The following is a 20448-nucleotide window of genomic DNA, read 5'->3' on the forward strand; positions in this document are numbered from 1 at the left end:
TGTTCATGTTGTTCTGACATCGGCAATGCTGGAAAGACTTCTGTTGCGAACATTCTTCAAAGCCAACCTGGTAAATTGCTTCCCCATTATGTTCAGGTTTGTATTAGACAAATGTAGCAAGTTAGATCTTCTTGGAAAGTCAGATTTACAGAGAAAAGGAGAGACAGAGAGGAGGACCTTCCATCTACTGATTAACTCCCCAAGATGCTGCCACAGCCAGAGCTGACCCAATCCGAAGCCAGGAGCTTCTTCTGGGACCCCCATGCTGGTGCCGGGTCCCCATGGCTTTGGGCCGTCTATCTCTGCCTTACCAGGCCACAAGCAGGGAGCTAGACGGGAGGTAGAGCAGCCAGGACATGAGCCAGTGCCAACGTGGGATCCAGGCGCATGCAAGGCAAGGACTTTAGTTACTAGGCTGTCGCCCCAGGCCCATACTGCTTTTTCTACTGCTCTTGAACTTGGTGTAACCTCTTGGACAGTCTGTCTCCTGTTCTCCAGTTTCTGCTTTTGTCCAAAGGTCAGTGAAATGGGTATGTGACATTTTGCGTACTAAATGGTCTTGGGCTCTCAGAAATTGAGTACCCTTTTCTGAGAAGGGAACTTCTAGTTTAAAACTCTATGGTGAGTTGGTGACTGTAGGGTTGTGCGTCTTTTCTCTCTGTCGCATACGAGGACACCTGCCAACGTGGTTGGCTTTCTGTGGCTACCGCTTGCTTAGAACAGCAGGCCTCACCATAAAACCATCATTTACTGCTACAATACTCTCATTTCCACACTGAGATGCTAATGAATTCCTGTATTTTTTTTTGTCTTTTTAAAAAATAGGTCTTTCAAGATAAGTAATTTTTCTGGAGCTGCAGAAATGGTTGGCTCTACCTACAGATGGAAACTTGGAATCTCTCTGAAATACATCCTGGAATAATTGTGTTTGGAGCCAAATCTTAGGAAGTCTCCAAGGTAAAATGATTTTAACACACACCAAAGTATTGAAAACTTAACGGAACTGAGTACCCAAGAGTTGATGGTCTTTCACTTGAATGCCTTCCTTGACATAATCCTGGGGTTTTGAAAATTTATCATTCTTTTAATTTCAGTTTTCACCTTTGAGGTGAAATTAGTTCAGTGTGCAAAGCAGTGCTTGAGTTTATTTGGTAGGAGAAAAGCTGAGGAGGATAGAATTATTGCTGAATAGCATTCCCCTCCCCACCTCACTCCCCCTCCTGGCTTTTCTTGGATGCGGATTGTGGGGGTGAATCGGAGCTACTCTGAAGGAGGCACATGTTTCAGGACCTGGGAGCTTGTGAGTACTCACCCAGGAAAATGCATTTGACAGGTCAAGATGGGAGATTATTGTATGGGATTTGGCATATCTGCCATTGAGACTTTTAAAAGCATTATTTATTTCTATTTACTTGAGTGAAATATCTCATGGGCTGGTTTACTTCCCAAATGCACATTACAGCCAGTGCTGGACTAGCCCAGAGTCAGGAGCCCAGAGTGCAGCCTCCGTCTCCGCGTGGCAGCAGGGACACAGGGACTTAGCCCATTACCTCCTGCCTCCTCGAGTGCATGTTGGTAGGACACTGAAGTCAGAATTGGAGCCAAGACTTGACCTTGGGCCCTCTGATATGGGATGCAGTCATCCAAGGAATCTTGGAACTGCTCTTCCAAACTCCTGTCCCTTGCAGTCTCAGTGAGTGTGGCGGGAGCTCCTTACCCTCGAGGTAGGGGGTCGTTGCTTGGGGATGACTCCATGGTCCTGCACGGTCAGTCACGCATGTAGCATGGATTCTTCCATTTTGAAGATGGACAGCCATGAACTCTGGAATGCACTGGCCTGATGGCCTTCAGGAATGGGGATTTGCTGCCTCCTTCCCCTGGGATTTCTGGCAGGAGATCACCCATGGCTGTTAGCCGACTCCAAGAACTGCAGTCCATCAAAAGATCTACCTTGCCCAAGGGACACCCCCCCCCCCACTTTTTAGAAGCAACTCGCTTCTGGTGAAAGGTCACTGGGGCTGTGTAAAGGCCCGTCTTCTCTCCCCAACTCGGGGCTACTAAGAAAGGGCATTCTGTCTTTGCAACTGTCCGTAGGGTTGTCCGAGGGCCTGGCTTCCCTCCATCCTCTCCCTTCTTTCCTGTCTCCTTTACACACCTCCTGTAACTCACTTAGTAAAGTGTCCATGCACTGACTTGCATATCAAAGCTGGCTTCCCCAAAGACCTGGTTTTTGCTACTCAGATCAATATAAGCGTATTACCCAGATTGGACGAAATCATGCAGTTAAATTTCAGTGATCAGGGGCGCTGATAAACAGAAAGAAGCTGAATTTCCTGTGTAGGTTAGGTGCTGCTGAAGTTAGACTATATTGGGTGAGACATTGTGGATAATGGTGGGGGAGCTAGGCCACTAAGCGGCAGGGACATTGATCACAGCTACCAGGCTTTGGGTGGAAGAGATAAGGAGCCAGGAGGAGACTTGAGCAGGAACTGGCAGTGCGGATGAACAGTCTGACATTCTCAGAAGCATCGTATGCATCTGAGAGTAACGGCTGTGGCCCAGGGCGGAGCAGGAAGGAGGCTGGTCTGGAGGACCCTCTATGCCCTTTGGTGATGTTTCCCTCAGTGAAGTATACCTGGAGATTAACATGCAATTATATGCCCTAAAGCGCAGTTAGTGAACTGCACACCCACGTGGGTAAACCTTGATGAGCTGGCTTTTGCCCCTTTGCAGCAGACAGAACCCTAAGGCAGTCCTCTGGATGTGCACTGTCTTGTGACCTGCTCCGTGTGGCTTCCTTCCTTGCATGCACAGTCATTGCGGGGCTCACTCTTTTCATTAGGTTATAATTCTGTGGCATGGATGGTGGATTTGCAAGTGGAATTGTGGTCTCAAACCAAATGATGTTGAGCTCATCCTGGGTGGGCCTGACCCAACCAAGCAGGTGAACCCTGGAGAGGGACTGAGCTTTCCTGGAAAAAGGGTTTGGAACCCTGAAGGAAGGGGGAGGGCAGCACAGGACAGAGCTCCCAGTGCAGCCTGGAGGTGCTGAGAGCAGCTTCCTGCCAGGAGGTAGAGCCTGAGGCCCCTGGGGCCCTGGGAATGGGCATCCCTGGCTGAGTCTTCAGATGAGGGTACACCCAGCTGACACCTGGATCTCAGCCTGCTGCCCCCTGAGTAGAGGACCTGACAAGAGCGTGCCAGCCTCCTAACTCCCATAAATGCATAGGGAGGGTATACACAGGCTCTTAAACTGCCTTCTTGGATAACTAGTCCAAGAAATCTCAAACGTCCTGAGCTTAGACATACACACCGGGCTTCCAGAGTTTCATTTCTGAGAACACATCTTCCAGCTCCAGGCACACCCAGGAAGGCGCGCAGAATCTCTCGAATTAGTTCTGGAGGCATCAAAGAGAAGATCATGTAGCCCTTACATGAGCTTAAAATTCAGTTGTGTCTTCTTAGTATGATTTGAGGAAAACAAGAAGTTCTACATCCCATATTTGGAATGTGTTTATCTGAGAGGCTGGGGCTGATGCAATGTGAATACCCCATCTGCTGGCTCACTCCCCAAATGGAAAGCAGGGACTTGGTCCATGGCCACCAGGTAGGTGACAGAAAGCCCATCACACCTGCCGTCACTGCTGCCTCCCAGGACTTGGTTCAGCAGGAAGCTGCAGGTAGCAGCCAGAGCCGGATAGCAAACCCAGGTCTTCCAATGTGGGATGCAATGCAGGTTTCTTCACTGCTCAACTGATGGGTGAATCTCTTAATGGGATACCCTGTGTCGCACACAATGGTTGAAAAAATTCTGTAGTTAAGCATAGTGTCACTTTCCTCTTAGCCAAGGGGCAAAGATTAATAGAGCATGAGTGAATACAGAGGCAGGGAATGTTACTGCTGAGTGGAGATGCCCAGAGGGGAAAATTTCAAAGTATCCCATCAGAAGAGTATTACATTTCCACTGCCGCATAGCCTATGACCCATGTTTAAGGTGGTTTTTAAAATAGTTGGGAAGGTAAAAGAAGTCAATGCTGTGCCATTTTACAATCTTAGAATCTTGTTCTGGCCCGGCTGCTCCAACAACAGGCCAACTCTCAAATCAATGAACAGTGTGACACTTTCTTCCCGAGATCTGTTTGGCTTAATTCTGAAAGGCCAATGGGAAAGAATTGGTGCTGGAGCCTGGGCCTGGCGGTGTGAGGTGCACGCGTGGGTACTCCGAGGCTGTGTGGGACTTGGTGCTGAGGTCTGGCAGGTGCACTGCTGGTTGACCTGCAGATGCAAGACATGCCTTTGCCTCCTTCGACATTCGCTCTGAAGTCCCACCCTTAGTGCCGCGTCCATTGCCCCAAGGAGCTGGTATCCTGGGTGTGTCATTACCTGCTGTGAGTGCTTTAATCCGTACTGCGCACAGTCAGCTCTCATGATTTGGGTCTCCTGCATGTAGGGATTCAACTGAAACAACATTTCACAAGTAGCATCTGGGGGCTGGCAGTATGGCTCAGTGGGTTCAACTTTGGTTTGCAGTGCTTTTATCCAGTACTGGCGTCTGATTCAGGGACTGGCTCTCTGCCTCCATTCCAGTTTCCTGCTCACATGCCTGGGAAAGTTGTGGAAGATGGCATAAGTACTCCCACATGGGAGACCTGGAAGCAGCTCCTGGCTCCTGGCTTTGGCCTGGCTCCCTCCTTGCTTCTGTCAGCATTTGAGAGTGAACCAACTAGCAGATGGAATCCCATCTATCCCCCTCTCTCTGTTGCTCCTTCAAATAAACAGATATTTTGAAAAGCTGCATTTGCATTGAACATGTAAAACTTTGGCGTGCCATTATCCCCCAAACAACGTAGCGTAACAATTATCCATGCAGCACTGAGATGCAAGAGGTGTTGTAAGTCATCTACACTTGACTTCGTGTCTGTGGGAGGACTTGTGCCAACTGATTGCACTTCCCACGTCAATTTGTATAAGTGACTTGGATATCTGTGGAGTTTGGTGTCTTGGGGATTTTGGGGTTCCTTCAATCCCTCATGGTTCTAAGAGACCACCGTGAGAGGTGTGCCAGGCAGAATCAACGTCAGATCCCTGGAGTGTGCAATACCAATTGTCCTGATTTTTGCTTGAAAAATTACTTTAAACATCAAGCAAAGTGAGTTCTGCAGTTCCCTTGATGTCCAGTAGGGTAGTAGGCACATGTGTCGCCGAGGCTCTGCCTTGGGTCTGGTCCACCAGATGACACGCAGTGCGCAGTTTGTCTTAGGGTAGCTGTTTCAGTCATGCTCACCAACTGTCTGGCTTTATGTGTTCAATACAGGTTCTGTTTGTAAAAAAAACTTTATTTTCAGAGGGAGAGAGACAGAGATTGAGCCATGTGCTGGGTTACCTGCCAAATGCCTACAAGAGCCAAAGCTGGGCCAGGCAGAAATGTGGGAGCCAGAGTGTCCATCCAGGGCTCCTGGGTGTGTGGCAGGGGCCCACCTACTTAGGAAGTTGAGTTGGATTTCTTTTCTTACTTGCCATACTCCTTGCTTACCTTTGGGGTTGGCTTCATGCACTCTGGTTCCAGCCTGCCAGATGAGGGCCTCACTACCCAGGGAAGGAACCAGGAGAAAGCCCTCAGGCCACAGGAGCAGAATTTTCCTGGGCTCTCTGTGCTACGGAAAGCATATTTGTTTGCATCCAGCTCTCAGTATGTAACTTGTACATTTCATGATCTCATGTTAAATGCAACATCTCTGTTGCATTAAAGCAAACTGGGTTATGCCTTGGGGATTGGTAAATAGACTTCTCACTGAAGCATGGTGCTAACTTGGGAAACTCTTGATTGCCAGAGGTGTTGATTGAAAATGGAGTTAATGCTCGGTGTGAATTGGATTTGATCTGCCCTCAGCTGCCCGGACTGGAAAGAAGTTGAGCACCGGAGTTTGACTTTCAGTCCCTGCCCCGTGGGATGGTGTTGTCTGGGAGCCTTGCCCCATGCTGACCTCACTGACTTGAGCCCTGCTCTCTCTCCAGGATGCGAGTGTGTACCAGGTCGGCGTTGCTGTTGCATGGGCTGTTCCTGGTCTACGTGTTCATGGTGTCCTGCAAGCTGATGTCCGCCTCCAGCCAGCACCTCCGGGGACATGCAGGTAAGGCCTCAACTTGCGCTGCACCACTGAGATCAATTAGCAAAACCCTGTCCAAGGTCAGAGTGTGCCTTGTAGACACGGGCAACCGACAAGGGCTTTGGGAGATGGCTGACTAACCAGAGAAGCCTACATGCTGGGCAAAATTGCTGTGGAACTGTTTGGTGGGCAGACAGCATTTGAAGATATTTTCTAAGCTCTCTAAATACTGCTGTTTCTGGGCACACGTCTAGTTTTGTAGGTTTGTTCCTCAAAGGGACTGAGAAAGCCAGCAGCATTTTGTGTGTGGTCTCCTTAGCGGCTGGAATGTTTGTACCGGGAAACCGGAGCACACAGACTGCTGGAGTGAAGGAACCTGGCAGTTCAGGGCCTTTGACATGATTGGAGGTGCAGGGAGGCAAGGTATTGACTGATTCAAAAAGAAGATGGGAAAGAAGCAAAAGCTGCCAGAACTTTTGCCTGAGTCCCAAGATGGGATGTGTTTCAAGTTTCAGAGGCAGTAGCGGTGCTACCTTGGGGTGAAACTTGTGTCTAAGTATCATTTTTTCACAGCGATAAAAACCCTCAGCTCAAGATGAGCCTGTTGTGTGTGTGTGTGTGTGTGTGGTTGGATGTTTCCCTTCCCCTGTTACATGTGTGCTTAAAGTAACACAGACTTGGCGGTTATGCTGGTGAAGACTCCCGTGTCCCTTATCCGAGTGCCTGGGTTTGATGCTCATGTGTGTAACCGGACAGTGCAGATCGCCGGAGACAGTGTGATGGCTGGATTCCTGCCACCCATGTGGGAGCCCTGGCCTGGGGACCGGGTTCCGAGCTTTGGCTCCACTGTTGTAGGCGTTTCAAGAGTGGACCAGAAGATGAGATTGATGCTCATGTTCTCTGTAAAATAAGTCAATATTTTAAAAAAGATTTATTTATTTTTATTGGAAAGGCAGATTTGCAGGAAAGAGGAGAGACAGATCTTCCATCTGCTGGTTCTCTCCCCCAAGTGGCTGCAATGGCTCAAGCTGAGCCGATCTAAAGCCAGGAGCCATGAACCTCTTCTGGGTCTGCCACATGGGTGCAGGGTCCCAAGGCTTTGTACTGTCCTCGACTGCTTTCCCAGGCCACAAGCAGGGAGCTGGATGGGAAGTGGAACAGCCAGGAGGCAAACCGGTGTCCACGTGGGGTCCGGCATTTGAAGGGGGAAGGTTAGCCAATTTAGCCAGGGCACTGGGTCCATTAGTAAATGATTTTTTAAAAATCATCTTGGAAATTCCCTCCAATGAATTACTTTTCTGAATAATTCCCCTTTGTTACTGGACTCATTGCTTAGTAAATTAATTTGCCATTCTTTCTGTGGGAACTTGAGACATGACAATGTTGGAACATTTTGATTGCTGGGTGAAAGGATAGAACTTGAACCCTAAAACATAAGTGTCAGAATTGAGAATTATCTGTCCAGAAGGTCATTGCTATGGATAAGTTCAGGGGAATCTCTGACTTGTAGATAAATAATATGTGACCATTTCTCTATTGTCATTCTGTTATTTTATGGTAAGCCTTAATTTTACAATTAAGATAATTTTTCATACTGCTCAGAGTTCTGTTTTTCCTCATCAAGTGGCAGTACAAAGATGAAAAAATACTGCAGTGCTAGTGAATCAATTAAAAACAATCTGTGGGCCCGACGTGATAGCCTAGTGGCTAGAATCCTTGGCTTGAACATGCTGGGATCTCATATGGGCGCTGGTTCATATCCCAGTGGCACCGCTTCCCATCCAGCTCCCTGCTGGTGGCCTGGGAAAGCAGTCAAGGATGGCCCAAAGCCTTGGGACCCTGCACCTGCGTGGGAGACCCGGAAGAAGTTCCTGGCTCCTGTTTTTGGATCAGCTCAGCTCCAGTCATTGCAGCCACTTGGGGAGTGAATCATCGGATGGAAGATCTTCCTCTCTGTCTCTCCTCCTTTTTGTATATTTAACTTTCCAATAAAAATAATAAATGCCTTAAAAAAATCGATCTGCTTTTGCTGTTGTGAAACGCCCACAGCTAGTTGATTTTGCGTATCTTGTGCTGCGTTGGCTGCCACAGAAGTGTGAAGTCATTTATTCTTTCCTAGCGTACATATTGTTTAATTTTTTTATTAGAAAGATTGATAAACCCAGGGACCCTTATACTGGATATAGACATTCCAAGCAGTGGCTTAACCTCACCAAATGTCCTCCTCGTACAGGTCTTGAGTGAGAGGCCTGTCAATAGTGTGTTCACTTTTCACTAGCAGATCCCGGGCACCAGGCTGTGCTGGGGCCAGACTGGGGGCGGGAGCGGGGAAGGATTGTGGGAGAGTCGGTAACACATGAAGGAAACTGAAGGATGGGGCTTTCCATGTTTATCTGTGTGGAGATTTCTGTTTCATGCATAGCGCTCTGCTTTGGTAGAAGGCAGAACTGTAAGGCAAATCTAAATGGAGATTGGGAGGCCCGTAGAACCTTCTGGGTAGACAGCAGCTCGACAGCTGCAGGGCTGAGCGGGCTGTGAGGGAAGTGATGCCCCGCCCAGGTGTCTGGGTGAGTGTGTTTGGATTCCCAGCACACGTGTTGCTCTGTGCTTGTAGTGTTTCTTTGGCTGTGGGGGTTTCCTCCTGCTTTCATCTTTGGGATTTAAGTCCTTGTCACCTCGCATCTTAAGAAGCATCGAAGGAATACGGGCTGATTTCTGTCTACAGCGGGTCTGAGCGTGCGCTGCCCGCAGGTCTGTCTGCATGAAGGAGTGCAGAACGCAGCCTTTACCTAATTCCACACACCTGTCGGTTGACCTTCCTGGCCTTATGCGGTGTCACGTCCTTGCTGAGAGCAAGGGCTTGGGGAGGTCCTGTAGGGTCCCTAAGCTGGTTCCTTGTGTCTGTAATGCACTGGCTACCGAAATGCATGCGTGTTAATAGGATGATCAATTTTGACCCTTTGTCACGACGACATCATGACGCAATTTTCAGATGGTGGTAAGAATTCCATAAAGCAATATGGGCAGATGCAAAACTCCTGCCTTCTGTTTAAAAAAAATACTTTTTTAATGTCTTCATTTTATTTGTAAGAGGAGGGCTGATATATCTCTCACCTGCTTATTCACTCTTGACATATCTGCAGTAATTGGGATTGGGCCAGGCCAAAACCAGGGAGCCCAGAACTTAATCCCCGTTTCCCATGTGGGGGGCGGGGACCCAAATCCTGGAGCCTTCGCGTCCTGCCTCACCGAGGGCGTGTTAGTGGGAAGCTGGGCCTGACTCAGGCTCTCTGAAACGGAAGGCAGCGTCTTCCGTGTGCCCACCTTCCACCTGCACGTGTTTGCACTAGGCTTTCTGTTGCATGTGAGTGGCAGTACAAGCACACCCCAGTGGATGCCCCATGCCCCCTGCTCTGGCATCTTCCCGATTTCTTCCCTTATGAACTGAATTTGGAGGTCGTCGTATTTTTGACAGATTTAATTTTTTTTGTTATTTTCCATGATACAGTTGGTAGGTGTAAGGGTTCCTTTCCATTCCTTCCTCACCCCGCACTCCCGTGTGTTCACAGTAGTACAGTCCTTTAGTAACATTTACTAGTTGAACCTGCTGCTGTTGGTGTGTCATGCACTGTAAGTACAGGGAAAGGTAGAACATTTTTGAGCTACGCTTGGTTCACGGGGAGTCCTCCTTTTGGAGTAGAAACATGTACTTCTTTGAATACCTTACAGCTCTCTCCCACTCTTTTTTATTTTTTAAAGATTTATTTATTTTTATTGGAAAGGCGGATATACAGAGAGGAGGAGAGACAGAGAGGAAGACCCTCCGTCTGATGGGTCACTCCCCAAGCGGCTGCAACGGATGGAGCTGAGCCATTCCGAAGCCAGGAGCTCTTCCAGGTCTCCCACACGGGTGCAGGGTCTCAAGGCTTTGGGCCGTCCTCAACTGCCTTCCCAGGCCACAGGCCACAAGCAGGGAGCTGGATGGGAAGCAGGGCCGCCAGGAGTAGAACCGATGCCCATATGGGATCCCGGCATGTGCAAGGCGAGGACTTTAACCACTACGCTATTGCACTGGGCCCTCTCTCCTATTCTTAAACGTTTCCAGTCATCTGTCTGGATGGACCATGAATTATTGCATCACTCTCAATTTTCGGTAGTTTGTTACTAGACTTGTCCACATTCCTGTACCCTAACCTTAATTGAATTTTCACTGTTGAGTGACTTTGCAGGTAAATATTTGAGTCAGATTAGGATAACTCTGGTTATTTCTGTAAGAAATAGGCCAAAATACACATTTGTGCAAACAAAGGCTTCTGGCTTCTGTTTAAGGTCAGCTGGGTGGTCAGGTTCTGTTCCCAGTCTTTCAGAACCCCTTGTGCTGGGGGCTCTGCTGCTTGCCACCGTGGGTTTCCAAGCCAGGAGGGGGAAATGATGATGAACCTTGCCTGGGTATAGTTGGCATCATTTGGCCTGTCTTACCAGTGGCTAGAGCTTGGTCACATGGCCCCACCTAGCTGCGCTGGGTGGGAGGACCATGTTCCAGAGGAGAACCTGAGTTTACATGGAATGCTGCCACCCCTGACCCCGTGTGGTTTCATTTGTTCAGTTGAACAGCAGTAGGACGGCCACGCGTGCTTTTCCACGCCCTGGTCACCCTGGGTGTGGTCAGGTCTGGCACTTGTGCTGGTAATGTAATGAAGGTTGCTTCCTGATTATTGTACCTTGACCTCTTTGCTTTTGTTTGAACTAATTATCCTGCATCCATTCTTCCGCTGATTTCATTGTCGATTGGCTGAAAGTATAAATGAGTGCAACTGTTCTTTTTCTGGTTTCTTCCTGTTCTGCTTCCCGTTACCCTTGACCATCAGGAGTATCTGAGGAGGAAGTGCGTGATGCCCACGGTGGCCCTGCAGTGTTTGCTTCTGGGTCTAGTGCTGCACCCAAGGAGCCGTGGGCGCAGTGGGCTGAGACGCTGTGCAATTCGGGGCAGAGTTTAGTCCTGCAGGGATGTGGCGCAGGGAGCTGGAGCGCTGAAGCACAGAGCAGAGCGGACCATGGAAGCTGGGGCTGCATGTCCAGTGGACTCTGAAATGGTCCCCAGAGCTGTGCACCACTGCTGACCCCTGAAGGATCCACTACTGGGAGACTCCAGGTGGGAGTTGGTGAAGTGCTTGTAAGGGCTTGCATTGTGCAAACAAGGGAATGTTTTATTACCCGTCCACTGCCGGCTAAGATGGTGGCCAAATTCCCAATTTTGGAATACAGGGAGTAGTTAGGTTTGCATTGAAGATGAAATTTGAATTAAACTGTGACCCCCTGATCTGGTCATGGCCTGTTGAAGACGTACCTCTTTGTCCTATAAATATGCACCACTACGATGTCAGTCAAGCATAGGACAGCTAAAGCCCATCTAGTTTTCATGGACTGGAGGTGGGAATCTTGCTTGAAAGGAATAGGCATTGATGTGCGTTTCCATAGGAATCCAGGGGTCATGTTTTTAAGGGATTATAGAATAGGGATTAAAATGCAGATGACCGCTCTTGTTTGAATATTCTGTTCACCAAAATGATTGAGCTGGAGACCACACAAAAGACGTGTGTAACCTCCATCCATGGCAAAGGACTGTTGGGCAGATTCTGTTTATCTGAAAAGCAGCCAGGCTTGGCAGGTTTTACCGCTCCTTCTTTCTCTTTCTGGCCCGTAAACACTTAATTTCCCCACAAGAGGGCAGCAAACACAGCACAGTGGCTGTTGGCTGAACAGAGGATGTCTGGGACACTGAAGGTCCTGCGCGTTCCCGCTTGAGGGTCTTTAAGGTGAAGCCGGCCCAGAAGGCGCTCAGCATCCTCACTCTTCCTCCCAGGCGATCTTTGGACCCTTTAGAGTGTAGGAGGACATTGTGACCCGAAAAGGTCAGTGAGCACAGGACTACAGTTGGTTGGATAATATTTGGAGGAGAATAACCAAATGGCTACCTTTTGTATACCTTATTGGATATCATCTGCATATGTATATGAGAACACCTGGTGGAATATACAAGACAAAAGGAGTTCCAAACAAGCATTAATGGTTTTGTTGATAAGCTCAGCACTTCCTCCCTTATCCTATATGACCCTCAGTGTATAAAGTCTGAGGCTACTAATAAACCTTGGCTTTTGACCATCAGTCAGGGGTCCACGCGTGTTATTATCGGCTCCGTGCACCAAGTCCATCGCTGCGGGACAGCGACAACTGGCGCCTGAACAGGGACTTGAAATAAGAAGAGAAAGTGCAGCGGAGACCCCCACAGAAAGTGGTGAGTGGGACAATGGGCCAGAACCAGTGTAGGGCACAGTCTTTTATCTCTCTTATGCAGAATTTTTTAGTGAAAAGTGGAACGAAGATAACTAGGCAGCAATTGCATTCTTATTTAGAGCTTGTTAGTGAATATAATCCTTGGTCTCCAGATGAATGGACACTAGAAACTGGACTTAAGAATTTTACTCAGAAAAATGGTGAAAAGGTCGGAAGGATAGAAGATATTCAAGTTAGTTTTTGGATTATATCGGCTTTAATTAGAGCTATTATAATTTTAGAAGGGGAATCTGCAAGAAATTCCTCTAAGGGGAGACACCCCCGAAATGTAGCTAAAAAAGAAGTGTTTCATAGTATGGACAAGGAAGAAAGAGAAAGGGAATCCTTAAGAGGCCCACCTAACAGGAAAGGACGCTGTAATATGGCTAAAAAGGAAACGCCTCATAGTACAGATGAGGAGGATGGCCAAGAGGAGCCTGTGAGAGCTTTCCCTAACGGGAGACGCCACCGAAATGTGGCTAGGAAAGAAATGGCTTATACTACAGATGAAGATGAGGAAGAATGTGTGAGAGACCCTCCCACGAGGAGATGCCACTGTAATGCAGCTAAAAGAGAAAGGCCTTATACTTCAGATGTGGAAATTAGGAAAAGAAAACTTGGAAGATGTTACCATAATGTGACTGAAAATGAAATCAGAACTAAGAAAAAGAAAATTTTCAGTGTTAAACCGCAGGATTTCTCTAGTGAGGTAAATGAGGCTGGGATAAAGCAACAGTTAAATATCAGCCCATGCCGTCTTGCTCTTAAATCTGATCAAAAACGTTTCCAAATGACTGATGTTCCCCGGAGACCTCATGAATTCCGATTGCTTTTTCCAATCATACTTAGTCAAGAAAATAACCAACCTACCTATGAAAGCCTAGATGTTAATGCCATCATAGCTTTTAAAAAGGCTTGTGTGTCCTATGGACCTACTTCTTATGTGTGGGAATATTTAAATGGCTGGAGCCAGGGAGCAAACTGGATTCCTTATGATTTTGAAGTAATAGCAAAAGTAGGGTTTTCTCCTTCTCAATATTTACAATGGAAAATGTGGAGAAGCGATATGGCTAAGGAAAAACTGCTGTCCTTAGGAGCATCAGGTCGGCAACTCCCTGGTGGGGGACAATTGACTTATGATATGTTGGTTGGAGATGGACAGTGGGTTACTACAGAGCAACAGATACAGCTACCTCAAGCTGCGCTCATGCATATACGAGACGTAGCATTGTGGGCATGGGAGAAAACCGAAACTGGGTCTGAATTTGCGGACAGTTATACAAAAGTCATTCAAGGAGCCAGAGAATCTTATGCTGATTTTGTAAGACGTTTGACAGACTCTATAGAAAAACAAGTTAGGGGAGAAGGCACTAGGAAATTGTTGTTAAAGCAACTGGCCTTTGATAATGCGAATGAGGACTGCCAGGCTGTTATTCGTCCTATAAAAGAAAGAGAGGATCTTCTGGGTTACCTGAAAGCCTGTCGCAACATAGGGACATTTAAGCACCGTGCCCGCCTAGCAGCACTTGAAACTTTTGCTATTCAAAAACAAATGAAGGCTAAATGTTTTAATTGTGGCAAGCCAGGACACCTTAGAAAAGATTGCCGAATGCTTCCTTCAACTCAAAAATACCATGCCGATACTTTTAACAGTCACTCCCCTGGAATATGTCCTAAGTGCCGAAGAGGCCGACACTGGAAAAAAGAATGTAAATCCAAATTTGACCGTGATGGCAGATGCCTGTGGCCAGAAGACTCTGGGAGGGGTCAGCCCCAGGTCCCAAACATTCACAGGTTTACAAAATGGGAATCTGCAGAGAAGTTACAAACTTAAAACTGCCACTGTCTCATTGCCCCACCTGTGCTCCTCACCCTGCAAGTATAAATCCTGGAGGCTGAAATGCCAATCAGTTGTGGTGTATGCATGTTATTCATATAGTGCTTTTTCCTATACAGCATTGCTTAATCATGTATACTAATTTTTAAGTACAAGTCTTTATATTAAGTTAATTTTTATGTTCACTGCCTCATTACGTTCTCATTGTTTAAAATTAACAAAAGTGATGTTCTTGCTTTAAGGAGTGTTTGGGTGATGTCATTATATCATTATAAAGTGAATGTTTGCTGTTTTGTTTGTTAATGTACCCAAGTTGTAACCGCATGTCTTTTGGAATATTTTATAATGCTGAGGAAGCTGGCCTTCAGTTTAGTGGCTAGCTTTCACAATAATCACCAATTTCAAGGTCTTTTGTTGTGGTAGATGTTTAGCAAACTGACTTCATCTGTATATCTATTGCAACTTTTGGGAGCTTGGAATTCAAAGAAGATGCTAGGCTTTTGTAAATCCTGAGGGTTTTTAGGGGGGACATTTAATAAAAATGTGAAATTTTATCATAAATAATTTGGTATAAAATTGAACTCGAACACTATTTGATTATTTCAAGGTATAAGTTAATGTGATATTCATTGTCTACAAAGTGTTTGAATGTATTAATTGCATGTATTAATGTAATTCTTGTGTTTTTGGCTGGTTATCAAATCTCTCACTGCCTTTAATGTGTCAAGGTTTTGTATTTGTTTTAAAGATATTTGAGTGATGATCTCGCATCAATAACCAATTGTAATCTATCATATGTTATGCTAATGTCAACAACAAATCTTGTTTCAGATATTTTTAGCTATCCTTAAAAAAGCATTTAAGAATTCAAAGGTTTCAAATCCTATGGATTCCCTTGGTATTCTTACGAGGCCTCAAGAATGCCAACGGATCTATCTCCCATTTTGTGGAGACAGTTGACCAGGCTATTGGATTATACTAAGATTATTGCCAAATAACAAATGGAGTAAAATTTTATTGTGTCAAAACGTTGTATACATCCATGGAGTTGTGAAGGTTTAATTTTAGTTTGCGTTGCTAATTATGTATTCTTAGCATGGCTGTATTGCTGGGAAGACTGAAATTTGCAATTTTAGATTGATGGAGGGATTTCATAGCATGATCAATGTTTTTGTCTGAGTTTCTTGGTTCAAAACTATTGACTTAATGGTTTCACTTACTGGTTTTTGGTGAACACTACTACTAAGCTTGGTTGAGAATAATATTTTCAAATCTCCAAAAGTGTGTGTGTGTGTCTGTGTGTGTGCGCGCATACATGTGTGTCTTAACATTTTGTCCTTTGTAAAAAGTTGTTTCAAATTGTTATCATGTGTTGCTGTTTGTTTATCAAGAGCAGGTTGCCTTGGGGCTGTGGCAACCTGCAGCCACGCCCAGAGCTTTCTGATAGGATTGTTAAATCACAAAGATGTTAAAGTTATGCTTTAAAAGCAGAGGGGGGAATATGCTACCCCTGTAAATGCATTAATTTGGTCTTACTCACCTTAAATTTTGTTCAGATTTTGTCTCCTGGTGAGCACCAGCTCTGCGTCACTAGAGGCTGCTTGCAGGCCCAACACAGATGCCTTTGGTTTGATGGAGGGACCCAGCCACTCACAAGTAGAGAGGTCCTGACCCCTTGCTAACTGTGGGAAGAGGGTTTGTTTGTGTTTTTCCAGAAACTGAGCTGCAGCCTGTGTGGGTGCCAGCTGGTAATGTAAAGCCCTGGACTCCATTCACTGGAGGAAGCGCCTGCAGTAAGACAAATTCGCGACTTCATTCTGAAAGATCCATCGCCATCAAGGAGACATTGGAGGAGGAGGAGGAGGCCAGACCCCTCCCAACACCGGGTGACGTGAGGGATCCTAAGAGATTGGTGCATCAAGCGCAACTGTCCTTGACATTATGATGCATTTGATAAACACTAATAATCCGTGGGAAAGGTTATGCTCTTGTCCCTAGAATTTCCTGATGGATCCTCAAAACTGGCTCATCTGACCTCGAAAGTGCTGCAGCTCCCTTGAACTCAACACTGCCCCTGGAGAAGATGGAACCCCCAGTGCAGCTGCCTCTAAGAACTGAAAAGCTAAATTTGTTTAATATTCCTCTGGTTCTACTACAGGTCAGGAGTGCAGAGAAATTCTCCACCTTCTTAGAATGTTTGAGGAAGACTTTAAGTGTGAATTGTTATTTATAGATTTTAATGACCTTAGACATTAGAAAAGCCATAGAAATTTGTGGTGGCATCCAAGGACGACTCTGACACCCTCTTAAAGGAGGTTGTGTGTATAGAGCAAGGGGGATCTCAGGGTGGAGCAGGAGGATAAGAGGAGCCCTCTATCCTAGTCCCGGAGGCCTCCCATGTGCTTTCGCTGCAGAAGCAGTGGATATCTGCCTCATCAAGGACATCGAGAACCGTATCCCAACTGCCAAGGAGATCACAAGGAAGATGAGTGCCCTTGGAGGCTGAGAACTCTGAGGTCAGTCCTTTCCTATTGGATTTCTCACTAGGGATTGAAGCAGCCCAGTACCCTGCTCATAGGGTCTGGTGACCTGGGAACTTAAGCCAGGAGCCCCGGGAGGCACTCAGAGACAAAAGGATTGTAGGAGGAGCTTCCTCTAGTTCTTAACTAGTTCCAGCCTTGGCTCCCAGCCCTCTCTTACACCAACCATCAGGGTTGCTTGTGAGTCCCATGTAGAGTTAAATTCTTCCTCACTCACTAAGTTGTTGGGGATTTCCCTGCTCACCTACCTAAAACTTTTCTATTCTTCAATTGTTAAATGCAAAACTGTGCTTAACCTCTATAAACTGCAAAATTTAAATTGGGTTAAGAATCTCCCTGAAAAGCTTTTATCAATTTAAAACTGTTAATGCTAAACAAGATGTAACTGTAAAGAACTTTGATGTTATGTTTGAACTCAGCTGCTATGTATGTCAATGTTGGTCTTTACACTGTTCCTGTGCCACTCTGCTTTCGGTTAAATAATATTGTTTCTCCCCATTTTTCTGCTCTCCCAAGAGCATGTTTCCCCTACATACATCATTCAGGCCTAATTTTACAAAACACAGAAGGGGGATTTGTAGGAGGACATTGTGACCCGAAAAGGTCAGTGAGCACAGGACTACAGTTGGTTGGATAATATTTGGAGGAGAATAACCAAATGGCTACCTTTTGTATACCTTATTGGATATCATCTGCATATGTATATGATAACACCTGGTGGAATATACAAGACAAAAGGAGTTCCAAACAAGCATTAATGGTTTTGTTGATAAGCTCAGCACTTCCTCCCTTATCCTATATGACCCTCAGAGTATAAAGTCTGAGGCTACTAATAAACCTCGGCTTTTGACCATCAGTCAGGGGTCCACGCGTGTTATTATCGGCTCTGTGCACCAAGTCCATCGCTGCGGGACAGCGACATTAGAGTTTCCTTTTAAAGATGGACACATGGCTGAAGGGTTGGAGAGGTGAGCGCCCTGACTGCATCTGCTGTCCAGGGCCCCTCCCGGGTTGAAGCAGGAAGGATGTTAGGAACTGTGAGATGTCTGATATTTCACCCTACTTGATGCTCAATTTGTGGCTGCTCACAGAGGGCAGGAGCCGCTGGGGTCAAAGGACTGGGAGCACATAAGCAGCCCAAGCGTCCGGTTATACCTTCGTCCTTTTATACTCAGAAAAATCATTGAAGCCTCTTTGAACTCTTTTTTTCAAATTAGCATAATAGAAAGTAATAAACATGGATGTCAGTATAATGGTGCATCAGGTTAGGCTACTGTTTGCAAGGTAAGCATCCCGAGTCGGAGAGCCCGTTCAAGACCCAGCCACTCTGCCTCGGGTCCAGTGCTCTGCTGATGCCCTGGGAAACGGGATGGTGGTTTAGGTGTTTGAGTTCCTGCCACTGGGGTGGGAGTCTCGGATGGAGGTCCTGGCTTCCGGCTTCACGCTGGGCCAGCCTCGGGTGTTGTGACTGTCTAGGGAGTCAAACAGCAAATGCAGGAATTTCTCTCGTTGTCCTCTGATGTACTGCCTTTCAAATGAATAAATAAACCCTAAGAAGAAAAATAATTTTAAAAAGAAAATAAAAATCTTCACAACTATGTCATGAGTGTTGTTAGTATATGAGAAGTGCTGATAACTGACTTGGAAGCTCTTGATAAATGGTAGTCATCTTACTGAGACTTGTCGTATCCATTTCTGTTTGGCTTTCTTTTTAAGAATTTCCTATTTTATTTATTTATTTATTTTTAAAGATTTATTCATTTTTATTGGAAAGCCAGATATACAGAGAGGAGGAGAGATAGAGAGTAAGATCTTCTGTCCGATGATTCACTCCCCAAGTGAGCAGCAACGGCCGGTGCTGCGCCGATCCGATCCTGGGAACCAGGGACCTCTTCCAGGTCTCCCATGTGAGTGCAGGGTCCCAAGGCATTGGGCCGTCCTCGACTGCTTTCCCAGGCCACAAGCAGGGAACTGGATGGGAAGTGGAGCTGCCAGGATTAGAACTGGTGCCCATATGGGATCCCGGGGCGTTCAAGGTGAGGACTTTAGCCGCTAGGCCACGCCGCCGGGCTCAAGAATTTCCTATTTTAAAGGCAGTGAGAGGCAGACATGGACTCATAACTGTTAGTTTACTTCCCAAATATCTACAGTGGTTTGGGGGGCTAGGTTGAAGCAACGAGCCAGGACCTCATTTTGGATGTCCAGTGTGGATGGCAAAAACTTAATTTTTTTTCTCCTTCGTTTTTAAGATGTGTTCATTTTGAAAGAGTTCCATGTCATTTGAGATGTAGGAGAGGTGCAGAGACAGCTTGGGAGTGGGGAAGGGACTTGAATGATTCACTCTCTGGGCCGCCACAGCAGCCTGTGCTGGGCCAGGAAGACACCAGGAGCCAGAAGCTTCATCTGAGTCTCAAGCAAGTGTGGCCAGGGTCCCAAGACTTGGGCCATCTTCTGCTTTCCCAGGCCATCAGCAGGGAGCTGGAATGGGAGAAGAGCAGCTGGGATATGGACTGGCACCCATATGGAATGCCAGTTGTCACAGGCAATGGTTTAACTCAGTGTGTCACAGCGTCAGCCCCAGAACCTAGCTTCCTGGTCTCCACCTGCTGGTTCGCAGAGGGCACATGGTAGGGAGCTGGAGTCAGGAGCTGGACCAGGGAATTGAACCCAGGTCCTCCACTGTAGGACATGGGTATCCATAAAACAACAACAACAACAAAAACCTTTTGTTGCTGTAAAAAGAACAGACTTGGTGCATCCATAGTACAATTCCAAGATGACCACACTTCTCTCTTCTGCAGTTTTTGCCAAGACATAATTTTAATCCATCCTATATTCACAGGGTTACCTCACTACTAATTATATTATTCAGTAAGTAAGCAGTAGACGGCAGGTCCAGTGGAGTATAAATGCAAGCTAAAAACAACAATCACAGCTCTAAATGGCCATTTCATTCCTGTACGTTTTTTCTTGTATTTTCTATTAGTTAGGACCCTGGTTATGGGTAGGCCAATGTTCATCCTTGTCTTTTTCTGAATGTATTCAAAGAAGTTTTGCACTGTCTAACTTATGGAGATTTAGGTATTCTTTCATTTTCTATTGGAAATAAATGATAATGCACAATATCACGGTGTGTTTTGGTGATTTGTGTTATTTTTAACTTTGGATAAATTCTTTGAGGAGTAGGTGTTGTAAGCAGGTTTGGGACTCCACACGCGTTTCCCGTGGACTGGAAGTTGCATGAACCTTGTGAGCTGAAGACTTTAGCCCTTCATGTTTTAAAGATGACAAGTAGAGAACACAGTTTCTACCAAGGGAGATTTCTTTGAGACTTAAATTTGATGTGCCATTTGTGAAATTAATAAAGCTGCACGTATAGCTGCTAGTGTTTGGAGGTTGAAGTGTGTTGTGCCTGCACACGTGGTTTTGAAAAAAATTGCTTGCATTGCCTGCATTCTGGCACTAGGGGGTAGTCCAGGCTCAGAAAAATGGAAGAGAATCATGCGAAGGTTCTTCAAGCTGCGCTGTGAGAAGCAACAGAACAAGTCATTTCTGCTGAGCTCTTTCATTTAACCCAACATGTCATCATTTCGACATTTAATCCTAGCTGCACGTCAAGTGGTCATCAGCC

The 20448-nt window shown here is 46.2% G+C and overlaps 1 protein-coding gene across 2 annotated transcripts in view; it reads left to right on the top strand.

Moving 5' to 3' along the window:
* Positions 1 to 828: 828 nt before the first annotated feature.
* Positions 829 to 20448, top strand: part of TAFA4 (TAFA chemokine like family member 4) — a 139915-nt gene continuing 120295 nt past the window's right edge. For both annotated transcript variants that reach the window (XM_058678637.1, XM_058678638.1), the window contains exons 1-2: positions 829 to 957; positions 6016 to 6131. In XM_058678637.1, the coding sequence (XP_058534620.1) occupies positions 6017 to 6131 (115 nt within the window). In that variant the 5' untranslated portion in view covers positions 829 to 957; position 6016. The remainder of the gene's footprint in view (positions 958 to 6015; positions 6132 to 20448) is intronic.

This window comes from Ochotona princeps, chromosome 21 (assembly GCF_030435755.1).
Source record: "Ochotona princeps isolate mOchPri1 chromosome 21, mOchPri1.hap1, whole genome shotgun sequence".
Taxonomy (NCBI): domain Eukaryota; kingdom Metazoa; phylum Chordata; class Mammalia; order Lagomorpha; family Ochotonidae; genus Ochotona; species Ochotona princeps.